The 24,863-nt window shown below is 44.8% G+C and overlaps 1 protein-coding gene across 1 annotated transcript in view; it reads right to left on the minus strand.

Moving 5' to 3' along the window:
• Positions 1-23,438, minus strand: part of LOC147659533 (solute carrier family 23 member 3-like) — a 260,327-nt gene extending 236,889 nt beyond the window's left edge. The window contains exon 1 of the mRNA XM_086951665.1: positions 23,211-23,438. Within this exon, the coding sequence (XP_086807791.1) occupies positions 23,211-23,318 (108 nt within the window). The 5' untranslated portion in view covers positions 23,319-23,438. The remainder of the gene's footprint in view (positions 1-23,210) is intronic.
• Between the last annotated feature and the right edge of the window lie 1,425 nt (positions 23,439-24,863).

The following is a 24,863-nucleotide window of genomic DNA, read 5'->3' on the forward strand; positions in this document are numbered from 1 at the left end:
ACCTTTCCTCTGTTCACTTGGACAGAGTTTCGTCTTGACATCAAGAAGGAACACACTTGAAAAAGGTTTCAGCGCAGCGCTTTATACCTAAAAAGTCTTTGTTCTTTAAAGTCACAAATCACTGAATCCAGCCAGAACCAATTTGGTGAGGTCGGTGACCACTTGGTTTACGAGGCGACATCCTGCCCTTTGAGAATCAGTGGCTCTGCTATCAGACGCCCAGTGGGAGGTGGAGCCATCGTTCAACTTGCCAGGCACAGCCCTGCATGTATCAAATAGTCACCCCTCCCCATGTTCTGAATGCCGATCTCTCTCTTCCAGCCAGGTCTGACCCAGCTGGCCCTGTTGCTCTAAAACTAGACAGCCATTACACATACTAGCAAAGCCTACAGGAAAGCTTAGGCAAGAAAATACCTCATTTCTCGAGGCATTTTTTAACACAGGATATACAAATGATCCTTACTAAAAGATGTATCTCAATGTCCTGAGCTTAAGCATATCAAATTCGAATTTCCTATCAGGTTCTCAGGGTCAGGTAGGATTATGGAAGGTAATACTCAGCCTGCCCATTCTGGCCTATGAGCCTCACAATAGTAAACAGTGAAATGGAGGGTAACTCGCTATTAGAACATGCTACACAGATGTAGGCATGTTCTTCCTGTCACGGACAACGCACCCTGCCATAAGGGTGTCTTATATGGTGCGAAGGGATGGTGCAGGGACTGGGAAGTGGGGTCACCTCACAGTTACAAAGGCAGTTCTGGACTGCCGGTAGACTCTGTAATGGCAGGTCTGAAACATACTTTAAAAGCTGCTTCTGTGGGTAGCCCAAATCAGCGCTGCAGGCCAACCAACAGTATTGGGTCTACCAGCCCTGGGCACACACAGTGCACTTATTCTAGGGACTGACAGGTAAACCCAATGAGCCAATTATGGTTATCCCAATTTATAAATTCATCTTTACACAGGGAGCATTCGCGCTGTGGCACTGATTAGCAGTGGCACAGCGCCCAGAGCATCTAGATCCAGCCAACATAAAAGAGAGGAAGAGAAAAGAGGAAGGGAAACCCACGCCAATGATGCCAGGTCTAACAACAGGCATAAAACCACCCGCCACCCCCAACTTGCAGACTACCTGTCGCCCACCCTCAATAGATTTGGGAACGTGAAACATCCCCACTTCCTTAGGCATCTGTTTGTAAAAGCAATAAGAACCCCGGCATTTTGACCCCACAACATACTATTCAAACCTTATGAATGATCTGTTGCAATAACCATACGACAGTATTAACATACCCACAGCAAACCAGTGACCCAGAAGAAATTAGCATATACTGAATAGGACATGCCGGAACCCCTACAAAAGGTAATGTATCCCAAAACAGTCTGTATTCATGAAATGCGTGCTCGCGCAGCCATCCGACTCCAGAGGCAGTCTCTTATACTTACTGATCTTCGACCGATATCCCTACGGGTCGTGAAGTCACTGCCAGGCGGCGACCCCTGCCGCTGGCGCCACCCACCTGTATTACCTGTGCCTCCCCTGGGTTTGTGGGGATGCTTGCCGACAGTTCGCCAGCCTTTGAGCCATTCCCAGGCATCCTTCGGTCTAGTGAAGAATCACAGTTTCGCTTGATTTCTTGGTCCCTCAGCACGTGCTACACATCCAGGAAGCTATGCCGCTGCTTCTGAACCTGCAGGGTGAAATCGGGGAAGAAGGTGACTTTGCTTTTGTCGATCACCAGTGGTCGGGCCCCCTTCGCTGTCTGGAGAATGGCATCTCTGTCATGGAAATTAAATACCCTTGCCAGAAGAGGTCCTGGGGGCTCTCCAGGATTTGGTCTACCCCCAGGTACACGATGCGCGCGTTCAATTGAAAAGCATTTGGAAAGGCCCCTTGGCTGAAGCTGTTGAATAATCAATTCCTCGACGAAGAGGTCAGCCGCCTAGCCTTAACCTGTTCCGGCACTCCCAAGATTCGAATGTTGTTGCGTCTCATGCGGCCTTTGTAGTCATCAAGTTGCAGGGTCAAAGCCTCCTGAGCATTTTGGAGTTCAGTCACGTGATGCTTGAGGAGGTCTGTATCATTCACCAGTTCTTTGGTGGTGCCTTCAACTGCACTAACGCGGTCAGCCATCTTTCTCATGTTTGGTCTTATCTAGGAAACCTCCGTGGCGACTGTATCGATACGGGCTTCAAGTGAAGTACGCACAGTCGTTATAGCAATCAATATGTCCTGCAGCATGGAGTCCGGCTGCTCCCCAGTTGGTTTGGGGTTAGATTGCTCCCGCTCATGGCCCTTTTGCCACACAAATTTGTCCAATTTCGCTTAAACCTCAGTGTGACCACTGCGGCCGCTCGCCATAATGCCACTGGTGGGACCGCTGTGCCGGGGGGGTTGAGCGGTGCCAGATACTCACCACCACCTGCAGTGAGTATAAGCCCACACTGGTCTGTCGTTTTCTGCCGGCAGGGCCCCGACCAACTGTTAGCAGGAGCACCAAATAGCACCACACCGGTAATGCAGCAGGAACGTGTGGCCACAACTTACTGAGGGGATGCAATGATGTCAGGTCAGAGTGAGACAGTACCACCGTCTCCACCGCCGGAGACAAGGAACTACAAGGCCACAAGACCGCACCTCCACCCCTGGGTATTAAGCGGAATGCTGGCTCAAGTCACGCACCGCTGTTATAATGCAGGCACTCCAACCATCCGCAGGCGTCGCCGGTCTTACCGCTGCTGCAATGCATGGCATCCCGCCATGGAAGCTCAACGTGATGTGAGGGCCAGGTGCGGCATGCCAGAAGAAGGTCTATGCGGCTCCACTGACCCACGGGTGCCCTCGGATGGGACGCCCCTCGAGATCTGTAGAGGACCGACCCCGTGCCAGCCCTGGGGCCACAGTGACAAGGTGCGTGAGCTGCTGAAGTCCAGCTGAGCACAGAGGCTATCAGGGCGAGGAGGAAATCAGGCCGCAACTAAAAAAGAAGGCAGAGGGGGCGGCACACTCTCAGCCAGAACCCCAGTGTCAGGAATCTCAGCGCGGCCCCATCCAGCACAGCCGCAGGCCCTTCCACCACGCTGTGGCTTCTAGTAGTGCACATGCCCAGGGAGTAACGGGGCACCCACAGGGCCGCCAGAGCCGCCTAACCGCACCGGATACTGCCTCCCCTCAAAGGACGCCTCCGATTGAGGCCTTACTTCACCCAGTCATGGGGCAAGATATCAGAGTCAGACAGGCTCCACCGCAGGCAATACTGGCTGGGCCAAGATATTTGATTTCGGATTGATCGGGAGTGGCGCGACAGAGCTCGACTACGGTGTGGCCTTGTCCTTCAGCAGTTGGCCACACCACTTTCTTGATTAATGAAATGTGATTTCATTTAGAGATTTTCGTGAAGAGTTGGTAACCAACCCATAAAAGATGGTATTCCATCTGCCTGTTTGTCACTAATGTTGCTGGGTATTCTGAGTACAAGTTGAAGAGTGTAGGTGATAGTATCAAACCTTGTGGGTCCTCTTGGTCCAACCTTGATAGGTTGGCAAGAATATCTGCAATTTTTATTGCTTTAACTCTATTTTCTAGGAATGAAGTGAGCCAATTGCAGATTGTGCCTTCCATGGCCATTGTCTCATTAATGTAATGACAAGTGACTGATGGTTTACTGTGTCGAATGCAATGACAAGTGATTGATGATTTACCATGTCGAATGTAATGACAAGTGATTGATGATTTACTGTGTTGATTGTAATAACATGCGAATTATGATTTACTGTGTCAAATGCAATGACAAGTGATTGATGATTTACCATGTTGAATGTAATGACAAGTGATTGATGATTTACTGTGTTGATTGTAATAACATGCGAATGATGATTTACTGTGTCAAATGCAATGACAAGTGATTGATGATTTACCGTGTTGAATGTAATGATAAGTGATTGATGATTTACTGTGTTGATTGTAATAACATGCGAATGATGATTTACTGTGTCAAATGCAATGACAAGTGATTGATGATTTACTTTGTTGAATGTAATGGCAAGCGATTGATAATTTACTGTGTCGAATATAATGACAAGGGATTGATGATTTACTGTGTCGAATGTAATGACAAGGGATTGATGATTTACTGTGTCGAATGTAATGACAAGGGATTGATGATTTACTGTGTCGAATGTAATGACAAGGGATTGATGATTTACTGTGTCAAATGTAATGACAAGGGATTGATGATTTACTTTGTCGAATGTAATGACAAGCGATTGATAATTTACTGTGTCGAATGTAATGACAAGCGGTTGATGATTTACTGTGCTGATTGTAATAACATGCGAATTATGATTTACTGTGTCAAATGCAATGACAAGTGATTGATGATTTACCGTGTTGAATGTAATGATAAGCGATTGATGATTTACTGTGTCGAATGTAATGACAAGTGATTGATGATTTACTGTGTTGATTGTAATAACATGCGAATGATGATTTACTGTGTCAAATGCAATGACAAGTGATTGATGATTTACTTTGTCGAATGTAATGGCAAGCGATTGATAATTTACTGTGTCGAATGTAATGACAAGGGATTGATGATTCACTGTGTCGAATGTAATGACAAGTGATTGATGATTTACTGTGTTGATTGTTATAACATACGAATGACGATGTACTGTGTCAAATGCAATGACAAGTGATTGATGATTTACTTTGTCAAATGTAATGGCAAGCGATTGATAATTTACCGTGTCGAATGTAATGACCAGGGATTGATGATTTACTGTGTCGAATGTAATGACAAGGGATTGATGATTTACTTTGTCGAATGTAATGACAAGCGATTGATAATTTACTGTGTCGAATGTAATGACAAGGGATTGATGATTTACTGTGTCGAATGTAATGACAAGGGATTGATGATTACTTTGTCGAATGTAATGACAAGCAACTAATTGTTTACCATGTCGAATGCAGCAGAACGGTCCAGTAGGATCAAGAGACATGAGTGGCCAGCTAATGGAATCCTCAGAGCATCATCAATGGTTTTTAGTGTGCCGGTTTCTGTGCTATGTCTATCTCAGAAACCAGACTGATAATAATCCATCGTGTTGTCGGTAATGAATTGAGTTGTATCGGTGCCTCTCAGGAAATGGAAACTTGGTTGAAAATCTGAAAACACAGAGTTACTTTGTAGGTGCTCCTTCGATTTAGACAGTAAATTCTAGCTCTATGCTTTTTGGCTACACTGATAATGTTGAAAAGGTAATAAAGTTAGCTGGATTGAAAAGCGTTGTGGTTGTTTAGGGCTGGCCTGATGCAAGTTTAGCTGTATGCCAGGGTTTATTTGATCAATAAAAAAGTGAACATCACAAGGCCGAGCAGAGAGAGATTGCCTGAGTCAGCCCAGTGTTAATGTCCTTGTTTACAGGTGCCCATGATCTGATTGGGGCATTCGCTTGAGAGTTGCCCTGTTGCGTTGAGGTCCAATGTTTCATCCTGTTTATGCTTTTTCTAACGGTAGATGACATAATTCTGACATGCAGCTCGTTGCACTGGTTACTTATTTAGTTATTTCAAGGGGCCACTTATAAGTCTACAGTGCGACCCTCATCTGGTCCATCATGGGCATATTAGAAATCCACCCGAGTGACAACCCCAAGCTGCTGTATGCAGTAGAGAAGGACCTTTATGGGTCTGCACTTGTGCTTGGAAATAGAAATAGGACAAATTTAGCACTTCCCAGGCATGTGCCTATTATGTGCTGCCATTTTAATGTTGTAAGTTTTAAATTAACATTGGATTCTATGGTACTATAACAGTATCATGGAAGTTAGCTTCCTCAAATCTGATTTCAAATGTTTATAGAAGGCAATAGAAATCATTTCTTGTTTTGTGTACCTAACAAAATAATATCTCTAGTTATCCTAAGAGCAAGACTAGCTACTTTCACAGAAAGAAAGCAATTTTTTGATTTCATGTATTAGCTTTATTTAGTTGATTCTGACGATGTCCAGAAACACATCTATGCACTCGCATGGTGGGGATTTTGCGTCTGAGCATTTTTAAAATTAATAGCTCATAATGCTTAATTTAAATGTGTTTTAGTTAGCATAATCAGGTTTTAGTTGATGTGACTAGGCTGTTGTCAGCATGCACTGACATTTATTTTGGAGTGACAGAAAGAAAAATGTGCTTTTGAAATTACATGAATATGTTTCCTACGTGCATGTTTCTCATCTTTGTCTTTCCATTTGCAGAAAATAAGCAAAATAGAATTCATTTCATGCTGTTTTTATTTTTTTGAGCTGTAATGTATCTATTTGTGTTCCTTGAAAAGGAAGCCATGGGCAGAATGTTCCTGTATTTGCAAAACAATCAAGGCTCTTTGCTTGAGTCTGTTCTAAGCAGTTGTACTGTCTATTGTTTTTATTTGTTTCACAAATACCATGTTCTTTTTTCATTTACTATGGACGCCTTATTATAATAATACATACAAGTTGGTGTTCCTAAATGGTTCTTAATTAATGTATCATATTTTTTTTTAAACCTATTGGTCCTGTGTAAGTTCTTTTATTAGTACAGCCATATAATTTTATATTTTTCTCTGCCTCAAACGTTTAAAATGTGTCCTTTTTTGGATGTGTGTAAGACTTCCTTTGCTTTCTGAACTGTGCAGATTCTTAATTAGTCTGCCTATTGATTTACACTTAGAATGTTTGCTTACTTCTACATAGGCAGACTCACTGTCAGTCCATCCACACTTAGACCGACTCTAGGCTAGTCTGTCTATTGATTTATACGCCAAGATCCTTGACTTTTGAACTGAGCAGATTTATGCCAGTCCTTTGGCTGATTTATACTTTGGTTTTGGTTAATTACTTGCTTTCAATGTCGACTGTATGTTGATTCCCCTGCAATTTGCATTATTTGATACATTATTGATGCTGATTTGAATTTGACTAATTAACAGATTATTGCCTTCTGTAATGTCTCTTGAATTTGAATACCCCTTTATGATTTTGACTTTGATTTTGTCCTGTGAAGCTTTTCTTTAATTGGACAGGGAGGTCCAATCCTGCGTCTCAACCCTTTTAATCTTCTATACTACTGTTATAAAGAGAGAACACAACCCTTTGAGCCAGGTAAACTCAGGAACCACAGCACCAATCCACACACCCGATACATCCTTGAAATTGTCAGGGTGTGTAGATGGACATAGACTACATAAAATAAAATAAAAACGTGAATTTTAAAAATTAACTTTAAAAACAAAGTAGTCCCCTGAAAAAAGCGCCGGCCGCGGCGTCTGCGTCATGACATCGGGAGCGCGGGGAGGAGCGGCGTTCAGGAGCAACAGGAAGAGCGGAGGACTTGATCGTGGGGTGGAGCTGCGGACAGGCGGGGAGGAGCGGCGAGCGGCGGACAAGCGGTAATGACCAGCGAGAAGCGGAGGAGCAGTGGAGCAGTAAAATCAGCAGCGCGAGGAGGAGCGGCGAGCAAGGTAAGTGAGGGTGCGCAACGAGGGACGGGCGGGAGCCATGGGTGCATGCAAGTCTGAAATGCTGCCCCAACCCCCTTCTGCCCCGGGCAACGCCGGGGGGGGGCTGCTAGTTTAATAATTAAAAGCATGGACAGAATTCTGGTGAAGTAACAAGGGCAATGTGCCAATTTGCTTAATTTGCATAATTCCGTAACATACATAATTAGGGAAAGTTTTTGACCCCAAAATTGATCAGAAATTAGTAAATCCTGGAGTTTTATGGATTAATGCCAGAGTACCGGTTGGTGTTTTCGATTGTCGAATAACATTAGTATTAATAGAGCAATGATTGTTGAGTTGCCTTGCTCTGAGTGTGTTGTCTTGCAAGGTGTAATTTGGAGTAAAATCATTTATTTTGCGTGCCCCATATTGTGTGTTATGTCAGTGGTGTTTTGTTTTACACATCTATCGAAACTGTATTGCATTGTAATGTGTTACGTGAATTGCTAAAGTTGTTTAAATTGTACTTTTAGAGGAGAGATATTGACATTTCATGTAATCTAAGTTCAAAGATCTTTGGATTTATCCATATGAATTACAGATTAAGGGAAATCTAAGATCTCAAGATAATATTATAAGGTTGTTTGCTGAATAAATGGTTGCAGTGTCACAGCAGGTTATAGATTAAAGTCCTTTGAAATTCTTAATAGTCTATCTGTGTGTCAGAATTAATCCTGAGTAGTAGTGTTTATTCTGTGCACAAGGACATCTGATCAACCTATGTTGGTGTGATTGGAAGCACTCAAGGTGCTTACCCCTTTCTTTTACATACCATATCCTGGCAGGCAGACAAAGGTTTTAATTGTTTTGGTTATTAACACTATGTATTACTTCTCAGTTCACGTTTGGTGGTATTCGCCTTACATGTATTGTGAAGCTAGTTTGAGTTTGCAGCAAGTGCACTTTTGAATAAGTCAACGATTCCTTCCCATGGGGAAAGACTCTGCTCCTAGCTGGTAGCTCAGACCAATAGAAGCTCCTTACCTCAGGTATGCACATGTGCCTGTGGATTAAGAAATGAAATAAAAGTACTGTTGCTCAAACAAAATTACAATTTAGCGTCACTTGTATGTCTAAAGTAAAAAAGATTGAGAATTTGAGGAGTGTCATGTTTGAGAAGAGGCTGCAGACCAGACCTGGGCAGTTCGAAGCCTTGAACGAGTGGAATTGCGTGGCAAATTTGAAAGCACATAAGGGAATGCTTAAAAGGACAAATTGGTAAGACTGCCAATAATTGGATGGGTTTTAGATTGCATTTCGAGAAGAAGGAATGGTGTCAGAGACTCTGGATGTTTTACCTGCGATAACTGACGAATCAGACATAAGGAAAACATAAGATGAAAACAATAAAAACATAAATGAGAGAAAGGTTGAGATGGAAAAGAATGAGAATGACTGAGTGAGTGAGAGGATACATTTATGGACAATTTGTTGATTGAGGTGAAATCCCCTCCTTATAATGAGATGCAAGTGCATGTGGAAGAAATAGGAGCAGGTGAGCTGTGAGTGAGGAAAGATGAGGTGTAGGCTAGTTCATCTTTACAAAGTGTTACAAAAGTGATAGAAGTTAATACTTTTGAACTTAATGGAGTTTTGGAACCGATGTTAGAAACTGGAATTTAAAATGACATAATTTAGACATATAATAAATATGAATTGCCATTTTTGGGTGCAGAAGCAGGACCATGGGCACATAATGCATTGGAGACACTTGCACAATTGCTTTAAGAATTAAATGTGGATTTGAACAAAAAGACAATTTGTGAACTGTTTAGAATGAAATTGACAGAAAGTGCTTAAAAAACAAGATATTAAAACCTCACAAAAAATCTTAGAGAGTTATTGGATAAGATTAAAGAATGGGAAGATGTGACAGGGTACAGAGAAAAATGGAAAAAAGCTCCAGATAACCCAGATTAAAAAAAAAGTAAATCAAGAAAAATGTGTTAGCAATTCTGAGTGTGAAGTGGATCTTGAAAAACAGTTTCCGTTACATTAAGAGAAAAGTTCGGAGGAGCATATTTAACCATTTAAGCATATTTAACCTTCAGCATGAAATATGCCCCAAAAAGTGTCAAAGAAGTTTGGGGGTGATCCGTGCTGTGGAGACCGAGAAATAATGGCGTGAAATAATGGTATGTTTGTAATGTTAATTCCCGTAGGAACGCGTTGTCGAACCTACAGCCCGAACCGCTGGACGGAATTACACTACATTTGGTAGAAAGATAGATGTTGTTATGCAGATTGTACTTTTTATTATTTGGTGCAAATCCATTCAGTAGTTTTTGAGAAATTTAAGCTGAAAATTATAGATATATCTCTGGCTGTGGACATTTCACAACAATTTTGCAATTAATCGCAAATGCGCGCTCTAACAGGAACGTTCTGATTGGCTGGACGCAACCTGAACAGAAAGTTGCCGCCACTATTTTATTGATCGTGAACGGGTCCCGGGGCTGAAAATTTCTGTGAAAGCTAACATAAAGCATCAGGGTGGAGGTACTTTGACCTCATGTTTGAGAAATCGGGGTATTAGTGAAATAATTTTTTTAACCGCGAGCAAATATTGCAACGTCTTTGCAACTATTGCGCCGTCATCGCAAATATTGCGATGTCATCGCAAATATTGCGTCATCATTGCAAATATTGGTGAAAATATAAAAAAATATATATATTTGTACACACTCTCCAGTCCCTGTCACAGACTCATGTATGCACTCACAAACTCACTCAGACACCTATACACCCATTCCCATACCCACTCACACACTTATACATTCAGTCAAGACCCACTCAGAGACTCAAGCACCCACTCACATACCCATTCAGGTGCTCATGCACCTACTTACAGACTCACTCGGAGAGCGATGCACCCCTGTACAGACCCACTCAAGGACTCATGTACCTACTTAGAGACACACTTATAAACTCATGCGTACAGTCTCATACCCACTTAATGAGTTTTACACTCACTCACAGACCCGTGTGGTCTCTCATGCACACAGGCACAGACCCACTCAGACACTCATGCACCTACTTACAGACCCACTCAGAGAGTCACGCACCAATATACCGACCCACTTAGAGAGTCACGGACCTACTTGCAGACCAACTCACACACGCATATGTACTCACAGACCCATTGAGAAACCCATACACCCACTTACAGATCCACTCAGACACTTATACACCCACTCCCACACCCCAACTGTCACTCTCATACTCAGTTACAGACCCTCTCAGAGACTTATGTACTCAGTCAGTCACTCAGAAACTCACACACCCACTCAAAAACTCACTCAGATATACACACACCCACTCAAGACTCATGCATCCACTCACAGACCTGCCCAGACACTCGCCCTCTCAGTCACAGAGATATTCAGACACTCATGCATGCACCCATACACTCACCCACTCAGAGACTTGTGCTCTCACTCACACTCCCATTGATATACTCATACACCCACTCACAGATCTACTCAGACACTCATACATCCACTCACAAACCAACTCAGACACTCACACACTCAAACAGTTATTCACACACCCACTCATAGACCCATTCAGAGACTTATGCACCCAGTCAGTTATACACTCTGAGACTCATGTACCACTCACAGTCTCACATGGAGACCCACGGACCCACTGACAGAACCACTCAGAAATTGCTGCTGATGGTGATACTCAGTCTCTAAGTATCGCTGAGAGACTTATGCACTCACTCACAGAATCACTAAGTCATGCAGTCACTCACTCACCCACTCAGACACTCATGTATCCACTCACAGATCCTGTCAGACAGTTATATACTTACTTACAAATACACAAAGGGCCTCATGCAACTACTCACAGATTTAGTGAGAGACTTATGCAACCAATCACAGACCCATTGCGATACTGATGTTCCCACTCATAGATGTACTGAGGCCGTCACAGTTCACTACAGAAGCACCGATAGACTGATGCACGTCTTAAGATTCACTCAAATACTTATACAGTGAATGAGAGACTTACTGATACAGTGATGCTTGCAGTCACAGGTTACACTGAAAGAGTTATACACTGTGTTATACAGATACTAAGGGAGTTGTACATGCTGTTATACGGTCATTTACATAGTAATGTGTTTAGTATGTTGGTTATAATCAATTTTGCAGTTAAACGTTTTGAATGTTGTGGTGGCTCGTGAATGTCTGCATTTGTTTTGCCATTTCACCACATATTTGCGGCAATCGCGGCTACCGATATCAACCCGATGCCCAGCGTCACTGCAAAAATGAAAAAATTGGTTTAAATGATTGTTTTTAAACAAACTCCCTACAAAAATATTACTTTAAACTGTGCAGTATTTAACCTCTGATGTCTAAAACACTGTAAAATGTGTGCATATGTGTGTTTTGCACCTCTTAAAAAAGGTGCGAACGTCGCAGTTACCGAAGGCATCGCGAAAACAGGAAGTAGGGGTCAAACGCAGTTTTTAAAAAGTTACTACAAATATATTTGTACAAACATGTTCTTTAGGTTAGTAATGTGTGCATTGTAATACTTAGAATGAATTTTTTAAGTTATACTTTTTTTATGTGGTGGTGGTCGTTAAATATTTGCATTTGTTTTACGATTTTGAAACACAATCATGAACATCGCAATGTCGCCGCAAATATAAAAAATGTAAAGAAAAAAAACAACGCTTATTAATCCACTGATGAACATTCAAGGTTATAAAAATACACATTATAGAGCCTTTATAAATAGAAAATATTATTTAAAAACCTTAAAAGTTCAATAAAAAAATCATAGGTTGCATGGACGTTATAGTTAGGAAATAGAATTTAAAAAACCATAGAAATTCACTGATAAAACCAAAGATTACAGGGACGTTATATTTAGAAATTAGCATTAAAAACCTTAGAAATCTACTGAAAAAACAAAGGTTAAAGGGATCAATCAATCAATCATTGACACTTATAAAGCGCGCTACATACCCGTAGGGTCTCAAGGCGCTGGGGGGGGGGGGGGGGGGGTGCCGCTACTGCTCGAACAGCCAGGTCTTCAGCTTCTTCCTGAAGGAGAGGTGGTCTTGGGTCAGGCGCAGGTCGGACGGGAGGGAGTTCCAGGTCTTGGCGGCCAGGTAGGAGAAGGACCTTCCTCCTGTAGACGCTCTTCGGATGCGGGGGACGGCGGCGAGGGCGTGGTTGGCTGATCGGAGGTGGCGTTTGGGAGCGTAGAAGTTGACTCGGCTGTTGAGGTAGCTCGGGCCTTGGTCGTGTAGGGCTTTGTGTGCGTGGGTGAGGAGGCGGAAGGTGATTCTCTTGTTGATGGGGAGCCAGTGAAGGTCTCTGAGATGTCCGGAGATGTGGCTGGATCGTGGGATGTCGAGGATGAGTCTGGCTGAGGCGTTTTGGATCCGCTGGAGTCTCTTCTGGAGCTTGGCGGTGGTCCCGGCGTAGAGGGCGTTGCCGTAGTCCAGTCGGCTGGTGACGAGGGCCTGGGTGACGGTCTTCCTGGTCTCTGTGGGGATCCACCAGAAGATCTTCCGTAGCATGCGTAGGACGTTGAAGCACGCCGAGGAGACGCTGCTGACTTGCTTGGTCATGGAGAGGGAGGAGTCCAGGATGAAGCCCAGGTTTCGTGCATGGTCAGTCGGTTTGGGAGCGGTGCCCAAGGGATGTTATAGTTAGGAAATAGAATTTAAAAAGCCACTTACCTATACAGTTATGCTCACAACCACTCACTTATTCATACAGATACTAACACATACTCACTCACCTATACAGTCTCTGACACAAGCACACACTCACCAATACAGCGACTCTCACAACCATTCAGTGACACATGCGGTCACTCATATACTCCAACACTCGCCTATACTGCCTTTCACATATGCAGTTACTCACCCATATACCACTGACACATCCATTCACTCACCCACACATCCATAAACACACTCAGTCACCCATATAGCTCCTCACAGACACACTCACTAACCCAAACAGCCACTGACTCACCCACTCACTCATCCATGCAGGCAGTCAAACACCCCCTCATCCACCCCTCACCCACCCACACAGAAACTCATAAAGGTACTCAGAAAACCAATCAATCACCCATGCAGCCATTCATGTACCCACTCACCAACCACACAGCCACTTAGACACCAACTTACAGACTGATACAGACATTCACACAACCTAGTCACTCACCCATACATTTACTTAGAAACCTAATCACTCACTTATGCAGTCAGTCACATACGCGCTGAATCATCCATACAGGCACTTATAAACAAACTGATTCACCAATACACCTTGGTATATATATTTAACACTCATACACTTTTTAAAGACACTCAGAGTCAATGAATGATGTCCTCAGTGATGTCATTTGAGCTGTCATGAGTGATGTAATATGTAAGTTCATAAGCAGTGCATTGTGGGGCGGGCGTCATAGTTAGTTCAGCTAACTATAACTGCTGAATTTCAATGGTTTTGTATGAGTGAAACCTGAGTCTAACTATAGTGTCTCTGTAACCTTTGTTTTTTCAGTGAATATATATATATATATATATATATATATATATATATATATATATATATATATATATATATATGTGTGTATTTCATATATATATAACAATTAAACAATTTACATGATAATTAATGTAATAAATAAGTACCAATTACAAAATAAACATTTTTATTTTATTACTTAATTAACTTCCAACACAATGCCCCTACACACCTAGCAGCCCACGCTTAAAATATATAACGAAAATAACTAAAATAAATCAGTATAACACAATGTACATAATTATTAATCAATTAACTAGTTAATCAACAATCAATAATATATGATAGTTAATTATTACTTAAATAATGTCCCACCCTATACCCCAACAAACCTAGCACCTACAAACTAAAATAAATCATTATTCTATACTGTACATAAATAATTATCAATTAAATAATTCATTCTAAACGAAATAAATAATTGCTAATTATTTATTACTTAACTTCTCAGCCTATATCCTACAAATCCAGCAGCCCATACCTAAAATATTACTAAAATAAAAAGTTATTAAAGCTTCTCAAATCAATGAAAATCCTCAACTAGTCCTTTTTGTGAGCTATATCTAATGGTGATAACCGTAAAGATAACTTGCTTGGTTCTATTATACCTAGATCACACATTTTTAAGTTCATCAGCCAGATCTTACCTAATACTGAAAGGAACATATCTTGTTTAATTCTTTATTGGTTTAGCACCTTCCTTGTTGTGGCTGCTGTGCCTGTGAGTGCTGTCTAACTTATTGTTAAACTCCTCCTTAAATTCTTTTATTATCCCCTCTTCTATGACAACGTACTCTTCTCCGGTGATCAAAACTTGTTCTTTACCTCTAAGTTTCAATGTCATACCAAACAATCTCTAATGATCCCATCCTAGAGTATTCATTTCTTTTTTACAACATAAATCATCTCTCAAATCGACTGATCTTTGAACTGTAAGTTGGCTTCAAAGAATTTTAGCAATTCAATCCTTCTCTCATCATAGGATATCCTCAAATGTCTCTTGAATAACACTTTGAATATGATAGTGATACACACTGCTGAATGAATACACATCTGTCAACCCATACATTAACATAGAGTTCCAGACAATTGCCATTTTTAACTGCCAGACCAATGTCTTTGTAATTACCTTGATCATCTTCACACTCTTCGCTGACATTATTCATTTTGACGTTTTGGTTTTGGGATAACCTTGCAAAATGCCCTATTTCCCCACACATTTTACAAACTGTATTTTTGGCTGGACATGGCAGTTTCCCGTTTGTAATCATGGGATATCTGCAACTACAACATATGTTCTTCTGTTTGAAGAAATCTCCTTTCATTTCTCTTATTCTATGTGTGTTATCTTCTGGGACTTTATGCTGTGTGTTTCATGTAAAGCTTCACCACTAAAACTCTCTTTTTATCCAATTCATTAGAAGATCACTTTGATACATCTATGCTTTTAACAGTGTCAGTAGATTTTTTTAGACAACAAATTTTATGAGCTTCCTTGCCTCTAAATCCTTCTCAGTTTGTTTATGAATCACCTGAGTAGTGAAGCTTTAAAACTCACAGTCTGCTGCCAATACTCTTGAGGCAGCAACATACCCATTAATGTACTCATCTTGGCGCTGCTCCCTTTTGTTAAAAAACAAAAACCTTGCGGCCCATGATTCCCAAACTGGGACTGGAGATCAAAGGTAATTTCTAATCTTTTGACTGAATCGTGATGCTCATCCAATTCTTTCAGCTAGTTCCTGTTGTGGCAAATGTACACATATTGCTTGTCCTACAAACCCTTAATTATGTTCCAAAAGAAACCTTCTCCTTTCTGGGAAACATCATTTCTGCCCATTGTGCCAAGACACTTTGTAGATGCCTCGAATCAAATAATCCATTTTATGGGAAGATCTCCAGATGTTTCTGGATCATCAAACAGGTGGTAGACTCACATGCTACGTTGTGGATGAACAAGGCGACAGATGCTGGCTTGTAAGGGGGAAAGTTGCAGCTTTCACAACCTTGATACAAGTTACACTATACAATGTAGCAGCCAAAATCTCTACCCAACAAAAGCTAGACACCTGCTCTCGGGGCTCATGTGCAGGCCAGTGTTTAACACACACACTTACCACCTCTCTCAGGGCTCATGCAGGACAGGGTTCAACACATACAGCAGCTGCTCTGTGTTTTCATGTGCAGGGCAGGGTTTAACCCAGACACACTTACCACCTCTCTGAGGGCTCATGTGCTGAGTGGGGTTTAACACACACACATTCACAACTTTTCTGAGGACTCATGTAACAGGCGGGGTCCAGCATACTCTTTACCACCTACTCTGGGAGCTCATGTGCAGGCAGGGTTTACCTCACACACTTACCACCTGCTGCTAATAGGGATAATGTGCAGGGCAGGGTTTAACACACACACTTAGCACCTGCTCTGAGGGTTCTTATGTGGAGAGGTGTGGTGCAGTGGCCAGGGCAGCTGACTTCGGAGCACAGGGTTCACGGTTCGATCCCGGTGGCAGTTCAGCTCAGCACCATGTGACTTTGGGCAATAGCTCACTTAATTTCCATGACGGCCCCTAGGGCTTATGGCTAGGGCAGGGTTTAACACACACACACACTTACCACCTATTCTGAGGGCTCATGTGCAGGGCAGGGTTTAACACATGCACTTACCACCTGCTCCAGGGCTCATGTGCATGCAGAGCAGGGGTGGTGGGAGTGTGTGGTGAGACTGGAGTGTAGTGGAGGAAGTTGCATGGCAGGAGTTTGTTACATGCTGCCCCAATGCCTTGACAGAGGGTCCGTGGAACCGCAGAACAGGTTACAGGACAATTTTGTCTGCCACATTTTCCAGCTGGTAAAACCGGGCCCAGTGTTCTCGCCCCCAGAAACTCCTGATGTGGAACCGCAGACAATTGATTATTCCGTGAGCGGAGCTCCACATGGGAACTCGGCTCCGCACACCTTGTAATCAATATCATAATGGAGGACAAACTTTCATAATGTTCATTTTGCAGTAGAATATACAAGATCTTTTGACATCATTCATTTTGCACAGAGAACACATGAAGCACATGTACAAGACGAGTTGGGTACACTCAGCTTGATGTCAGAGAAAGGGCTTTATTTCTCCTTCTGGCATGAATGAATGAATGAAAGAGTTTTTTGTACAGCGCGACGTTCACTCCAAGGAGCATCTTGGCAGTTGGGAATTGAACCCTGGTCCCGGGCTAGACCTCTGCATCAGGGTCTTGATTCTGGATCTTAGATATTCTAGTCCAGCTGCGCTTATGGCTTTGTATGTGATAGTCAGGATTTTAAAGAGAATCCTCTTATGGACCGGCAGCCAGGGAAGCGCTTTAAGTGCTGCTGCTGAGGAGGAGTCTCTGGGCAGTGTGAGTACTAGTCTCGCTGCAGCATTCTGGACCACCTGCAATCTTTTCACGACCGTCTTTTTCGTTCCTGCATAATGACTGTTGCTGTAGTCCAAGCGAGATAAATTTAGGGCTGCTGCAACCGTCTTTCTAGCAGGCACCGGGAGTAGATGGAAGAATTATCGTAGAGTTTTTATAGTTTGGAAAACCATGCCTGCTATAGCAAGTGCTTGTCTGTGGAAAGATAGTGTGGGGTCGAATTTTATTCCTAAATTTCTGACTGAATCTACTGTTGGGGGTGGAGCATCTGACTTTGAGGGCCACCACTGGTTGGGTCTAAGTACATTGGACTTTCCAAACAGCATCATTTCTGTTTTAGAGCTATTACATTTAAGATGATTCAGTTTCATCCAATCCATCACTGCTGTTAGACAGTGGTGAAACTTCTCATCCACCTCTGTGGAATTTTTGTCAAGAGTGAGGATCAGCTGAGTGTCATCAGCGTATGCAATAGATTCAACATCAAAGGTGGCTATCAGAGAGAGGAGTGGTGTCATGTAAAGATTAAAGAGGGTTGGGCTCAGGGATGAGCCCTGGGGATCCCCCGATGACAACAATTTTTCTCCCGTTTTGTAACTTCCCAGTGTTATAATCTGACGTCTATTATCTAGGAAAGATGTGATCCAGGCCAGTGCCTTGTTCGTGATTTCACTGTGTGCAAGCCTGTCTCTCAGGATGTAATGAGAGACAGTATCGAACGCCGCCGATAAATCCAACGGAACCAGTACTGCCTCCTTACCCCGATCCAAAGCAAACTTTAGGGTGTCAGTGGTGTGTAGCAGCACTGATTCAGTTGAGTTGCCTGGTCTGAAACCTGATTGCCTGGGATGCCGGGTGTTGGTTTCTTGCAGGAAGTCATTAAGTTGGGAATTGACTAATTTCTCCACAATTTTACTCAGACTTGGTAATAGTGAAATAGGTCTGAGGGTGGAGAGATTGGTGGGTCGGAAAGTTTCTTTTTTTCGAGAGGCTTCACAGCAGCAAGTTTCCAGATATCAGGGATTTTTGCTAGCCTAAAGATGGTATTGATGATCTGATTGATAACGAGATTTACAGTATCCACCAATGCATGTAAGATTTTCGGGGGGCATGGGTCGAAAGGTGAGCCTGACTTACAGGAGAGGATGGCTTGCCTGGATTGTTCTAGATTTATCTCCTTAAAACGTGTGAGTTCCCTTTTTGTTCCTAATGCTTGGTCTTTGTTTGGCTTTGGTGGTATGTTTGTGAAATCTTTCTTTAGGTCTTTGATTTTATTGTGAAAGAACTCAGCGATTCTATCGCATAGGTCCTGTGAAGGAGGAATTGCTCGATCTAGGCTTGTGGGATTCGTGAAAGATTTCACTATATTAAAGATAGTTTTCTGATTATCATCTGCCCTATTTATTAGATTAGAATAATGTGTCTTTTTTCTGTTCTAATTTGTTGATGGTATGCAAATCTTCAGCTTGATAGTGTTTCCTCCATTGTTTTTCCGCTTGCCTACAATGTTCTTTTAAGGCTTTCAAATGGGGGGTAAACCAAGGGGCTGATGTTTTGTTGCTGTGTTTTTCTTTAGTGGAGCTAACGTATTAACCAATGACAACATCCATTCATTAAATAGGTTATTGTCAGTCTCCGGATTTCCGGTGAGGAAAGGTTTTGCGGTTTCTGCCATGCTCTCTAAGTTGGGATTTAGGAGCATGCTATTCATTTCCGTGTGAGGCCCGATTTGCTGGGATATTCTTCTAGTTGGACATAATCATAGACAAATTTGAAGGGAATTAACTTATGGTCTGACCGAAGTTATAGTGACTGGAGGCTCAACAGTGAGAGTAACGGCATATGTGCATATCCCGTCAAGGGTATGTCCTCCACGATGTTCGGACCCCTATGTCTGTTGTTTTAGTCCCAATGTGTTTATGATTTCTATGAAAGTTTTGGTATTGGGAGTATCGATTGATGTGAATCAGTAGGGCTCAGAAACGCTGTGATGGATGTTCTAGGCACTATGGGTAACATTTATGACTGGGGTTGCATTGCTTTTGCACCAGGAAATGTGTTGCATGCACGATGCAAGCTCAAAATGCAATTTATCACGCCATACAAGGCCACTTTGCGTGGCCCTGAGCAGCTTGATAAATCCAAAGTAACGCAACACAGAGCAAATCACTACGTTGCATTACTCTTTGCCAGGAATAACTCTCTCAGCTCAGGCAAAGCTGCAGAAGTGTTAGGCTTGGCATGAATCTCTGAGTTCTGGTGATCCAACAGAGGTGCTCAGCTAGGCATGACTCGCTGAGCTCTGGAGACCCTGTGGAGGCACTAGGCTAGGCATGACTCTCTCAGCTCTGGCTACCCTGCAGAGGTGCAAGGCTAGGCATGACTCGCTGAGCTCTGGCAAAACTGCAGAGACGCTCGGCTAGGCATGACTCTCTCAGCTCTGGTGACCCTGCAGAGGCGCTAGACTAGGCATGACTCGCTGAGCTCTGGAGACCTTGTGGAGGCACTAGGCTAGGCATGACTCTCCCTGCACTGGTGACCCCGCGGAAGCACTTGGCTTAGTATGACTGTTTCAGCTCTAGCACAGCTGCATAAGCCTTAGGCTGGGCATGACTCTCTCAACTTTGTTGACCTAGCAGAGGCGCTCAGCTAGACCTGACGCTCTTAGCTCTGGCTACCCTGCAGAGGCGCTAGACTAGGCATGACTCTCTCAGCTCTAGCGACCCTGCAGAGGCGCTAGACTAGGCATGACTCTCTCAGCTCTAGCGACCCTGCAGAGGCTCTAGACAAGGCATGACTCTCTCAGCTCTGGCCACCCTGCAGAGGTGCTAGACTAGGCATGACTCTCTCAGCTCTGGCGACACTGCAGGGATGCTCAGCTACGCTTGACTCTCTCAGCTGTCATCACCCTGCAGAGGCGCTAGGCTAGGCATGACTCTCTCAGCTCTGGTGGCACTGCAGAGGCGCTAGGATAGCTTTGACTCTCTCTGCTCTTGTAACCCTGATGAGGCGCTAGACTAGGCATGACTCTCTCTGCGCTGGTCACCCTGCAGAGGCTCTAGGCTAGGCATGACTCTCTCAGCTCAGGATACTGCAGAGACGCTCAGCTAGGCATGACCCTCTCAGCTCTGGTGACACTGCAGAGACGCTCAGCTAGGCATGACTCTCTCTGCTCTGGCCACTCTGCAGAGGCACTAGGCGAGGCATGACTCTGTCTGCTCTGGCGACACTGCAGACACGCTGGGCTAGGTATGACTCTCTCTTCTCTGGCGACACTGCAAAGACGCTCGGCTAGCATGGCTCTCTCAGCTCTGGCCACACTGCGGTGATGCTGGGCTAGGCATGACTCTGTCTACTCTGCTATCACTGCAGAGACGCTTGGCTAGGCATGACTCTCTCAGCTCTGGCGACACTGCAGACACACTGGGCTAGGTATGACTCTCTCTTCTCTGGCGACACTGCAAAGACGCTCGGCTAGCATGGCTCTCTCAGCTCTGGCGACACTGCGGTGATGCTGGGCTAGGCATGACTCTGTCTACTCTGCTATCACTGCAGAGACGCTCGGCTAGGCATGACTCTCTCAGCTCTGGTGACACTGCAGAGGCGTCATGCCTGGCATGAGACTGGCACCACGCTAAATGTCCTTCTGAAGCACTAGACTGATACTGAGTTTGTCCTCGTGGTCTGTCGCCTGATATACCCCTCTCTCAGCCCCAACCCTATGGACCTTACAGGAGCCCCAGCCTGTCCTGCTGTTCTTGCTCTAGCCCAGAGTTCTTCAAACTTTTTGATGCCGAGACCCTCTTGTAAAACCTTTTTAGGGGTAAGGTCCCCTTCCGACAAAAGTTTCTAGAAACTGGTACTCCTCATCATCATCTTTTGACAACCATAAATGCGCCTGTTAGACCTCATCAATTCCATCCATCATTCATCCACTCACACTTTCACACATCCATCCATCCTTTCATCCTTCCATCCATCCATCCATCCTTCATCCATCCACCCTTTCATTTTTCCATCCATACCTCCATCCTTTACCCATCCTCCCTTCCATCCATCCACCCATCATTCATCCACCCACCTTTTCACACATCCATCCATCATTCATCCATGCAACCTGTTATCCATCCATACATCCATCCACCCTTTCATCCTCCCATCCATTCATCCATCCACCCTTTCATCCATACATCCATCCACCCACCCTTTCATCCATCCATCCACCCATCATTCACCCCCGCACCTTTCCACACATCCATCCATACATCATTCATCCAAGCAACCTTTTATCCATACAGCCATCTATCCTTCATCCATCCACCCTTTCATCCTTACATCCACACTTTCATCCATCCATCCATCCATCCATCCTTTATCCGTCCACCCTTTCATCCTTACATCCATACATCTATCCTTCATCCATCTATCTTTCACCCATCCACCCTTTCATCCTTACATCCCTACATCCATCCTTCATCTATCCACCCTTTCATCCTTCCATCCACTCATCCATCCTTTACCCATCCACCCTTCCATCCATCCACCCATCCACCCATCATTCAGCCACCCACCTTTTCACACATCCATCATTCATCCATGCAACCTTTTATCCATCCATACATCCATCCACCCTTCCATCCATCCTTCATTCATCAGTCCACCTTCATCCTTCCATCCATCCACCCTTTCATTCATTCATCCACCCTTTCATCCATTCATCCACCCTTTCATCCATCCATCCATTCATCCTTCATCCGTCAACCCTTTCATCCTTAAATCCATGCATCCATACATTTATCCTTCATATATCTATCCTTCACCCATCCACCCTTTCATCCTTCCATCCATGCATCCATCCTTCATCCATCCACCCTTTCATCCATCCATTCACCCATCATTCATCCACCCATCTTTTCACACATCCATCTATCCATCCATCATTCATCCATGCAACCTTTTATCCATTCATACATCCTTCATCCATCCACCCTTTCATCCATCCACCCTTTCATCCACCCACCCTTTCATCCATCCATCCTTTCATCCATCCATCCACCCTTTCATCCATCCATCCATTCATCATCATCCACCCACCTTTTCACACATCCATCCTTCATCCTTACATCCATCCATCCACCCATCATTCATCCACCCACCTTTTCTGTGCCTCTCTCATTGGGGGTGGGGGGAGGGGAGAGGGGGTTAGTATCTCTCTGCGTCTTCTTCCTTCTTTCCCGCTCATGGGAGGGCATCTCTGTGCCTCCCTGCTGGGGGGGGGGGGGGGGGGGGGGGACGTGTCACTGGACCCACAGCTCTAGGCGCGCAATATCCATTGATCTCAAAGGGCTACACTACAGCCTGCTCCCCCAGCCTCCCCCCCCCTGCTCCCCCCCACCTCCCACTTCCCCTCCTCCCCAGCTCGAAATGGCTTAAGGGACACAGCCACACCCGAGTACTTGACAGGTCTTTAAAAGACCTTTTACTTGTTAATGAGGCTTTTTGATGTTTTTCAACCTCAGTGTGAATTAGGCCTCCACCGTGAGCACCCTCGATCAGCCCAAGCTAGGAACTGCACTCGGAGAGACGACCCCCTTCCAAGGACTCCACGACCCCCATGGGGGTCGCGTCCAATAGATTGAAGACCTCTAGAGTCTAGCCCCACAATCCTCTGAGTCCCACAGCCCTTACCTGGAGAGCAAAGAGGCCACTCAGTCCCCAGGGGGGGTCCTTGTGCACAGGGTAAGAAGGGGTGCAGGGCACCCCGGCGGCAGGTGCCCAGCAGGAGCCGGCCTTCATGGTGTCACTGGGCGCGGCTGCGTCCCTCTGTGCCCGGGCATGCAGGGGCAGCGGGCATCACCCCTTGCAGCGCCGCTGCCAGTAAGGAGCCCCGGCTGGCGCAGAAGAGCAGAGACAGCGCCGGTGCCAAGGACAGTCCGGTGTGATCCTTTGACCCCTGGCTGCATCTTACATAAGCCTCCTTCGGCCAGTTAGCCATTAACCCCTCTGTTCCGGATGCCTTCACACAGGTTGTCCAGTAACTGGCTTTCTGTACGCGCCTCTCTTGCGCCAGGTGGGCTGGCAATAACAAGGGGCCTGGGAACCCACTGGTATTTGCGCCCGGGACGCGGGCAGGAGAGGCCACACACCCGAAAACCATTCGCCCTTGCGTCATGGCACTGCCCCGAAACTCTGTTCCTTAAAACACCGGTTCTTGGAAGGAAATGAGCACGCGTTCAATTCGGGGAATTCTCCGGGGCTTTGGAGCAAGTGAAGCAGCTGAAATCAAAAGGCCGGGCGCAGACTTAGGGTGCAGTGACTATAGCAGCATGCATATAGCGCCTCGTGCTCCTGACCCCGGAGCCTTGTGCGTAGATGCGTCAGAAGCTACTCGGCTCCTACCTGCTTATCAGAATGTACGTTTTGGGTTTGGCCTCTGAGGGGAGGGTTTTGGTGGCTGACGTCGAGGCAGAAGCCGGGCCTGGGGGCTTGTATTCTGATTCAGGGAGGACCTGACCTGGCAGTCCGGGCTGGGCTGTTCCCATTGGAGCAGGACCAAGGCTGATTTGCATATGGCCAGGTCTAATCTGAGGTGGCACAGTGGCACGAAAACCATAAACTGGGACACTGTAACTGCCAGTGGCTGAGATTCATTCAAGCATCCATCCATCACTTTTTGTGATTCTGTGCTTTGATGCCCTAGGTGCGACACTATGCCCTGACACACTATGCCCAGACACTCTATGCCCAGACACTCTATGCCCAGACACACTATGCCCAGACACTCTATGCCCAGACACACTATGCCCAGACACACTATGCCCAGACACTCTATGCTCAGACTCTCTATGCCCAGACACACTATGCCCAGACACACTATGCCCAGACACTCTATGCCCAGACACACTATGCCCAGACACACTATGCCCAGACACTCTATGCCCAGACACACTATGCCCAGACACTCTATGCCCAGACACACTATGCCCAGACACTCTATGCCCAGACTCTCTATGCCCAGACACACTATGCCCAGACACTCTATGCCCAGACACACTATGCCCAGACACTCTATGCCCAGACTCTCTATGCCCAGACACACTATGCCCAGACACACTATGCCCAGACACTCTATGCTCAGACTCTCTATGCCCAGACACACTATGCCCAGACACTCTATGCCCAGACACACTATGCCCAGACACTCTATGCCCAGACACACTATGCCCAGACACTCTATGCCCAGACACACTATGCCCAGACACTCTATGCCCAGACTCTCTATGCCCAGACACACTATGCCCAGACACACTATGCCCAGACACTCTATGCCCAGACACACTA

The sequence above is a fragment of the Lissotriton vulgaris genome, unplaced genomic scaffold (assembly GCF_964263255.1).
Source record: "Lissotriton vulgaris unplaced genomic scaffold, aLisVul1.2 SCAFFOLD_830, whole genome shotgun sequence".
Lineage (NCBI taxonomy): Eukaryota > Metazoa > Chordata > Amphibia > Caudata > Salamandridae > Lissotriton > Lissotriton vulgaris.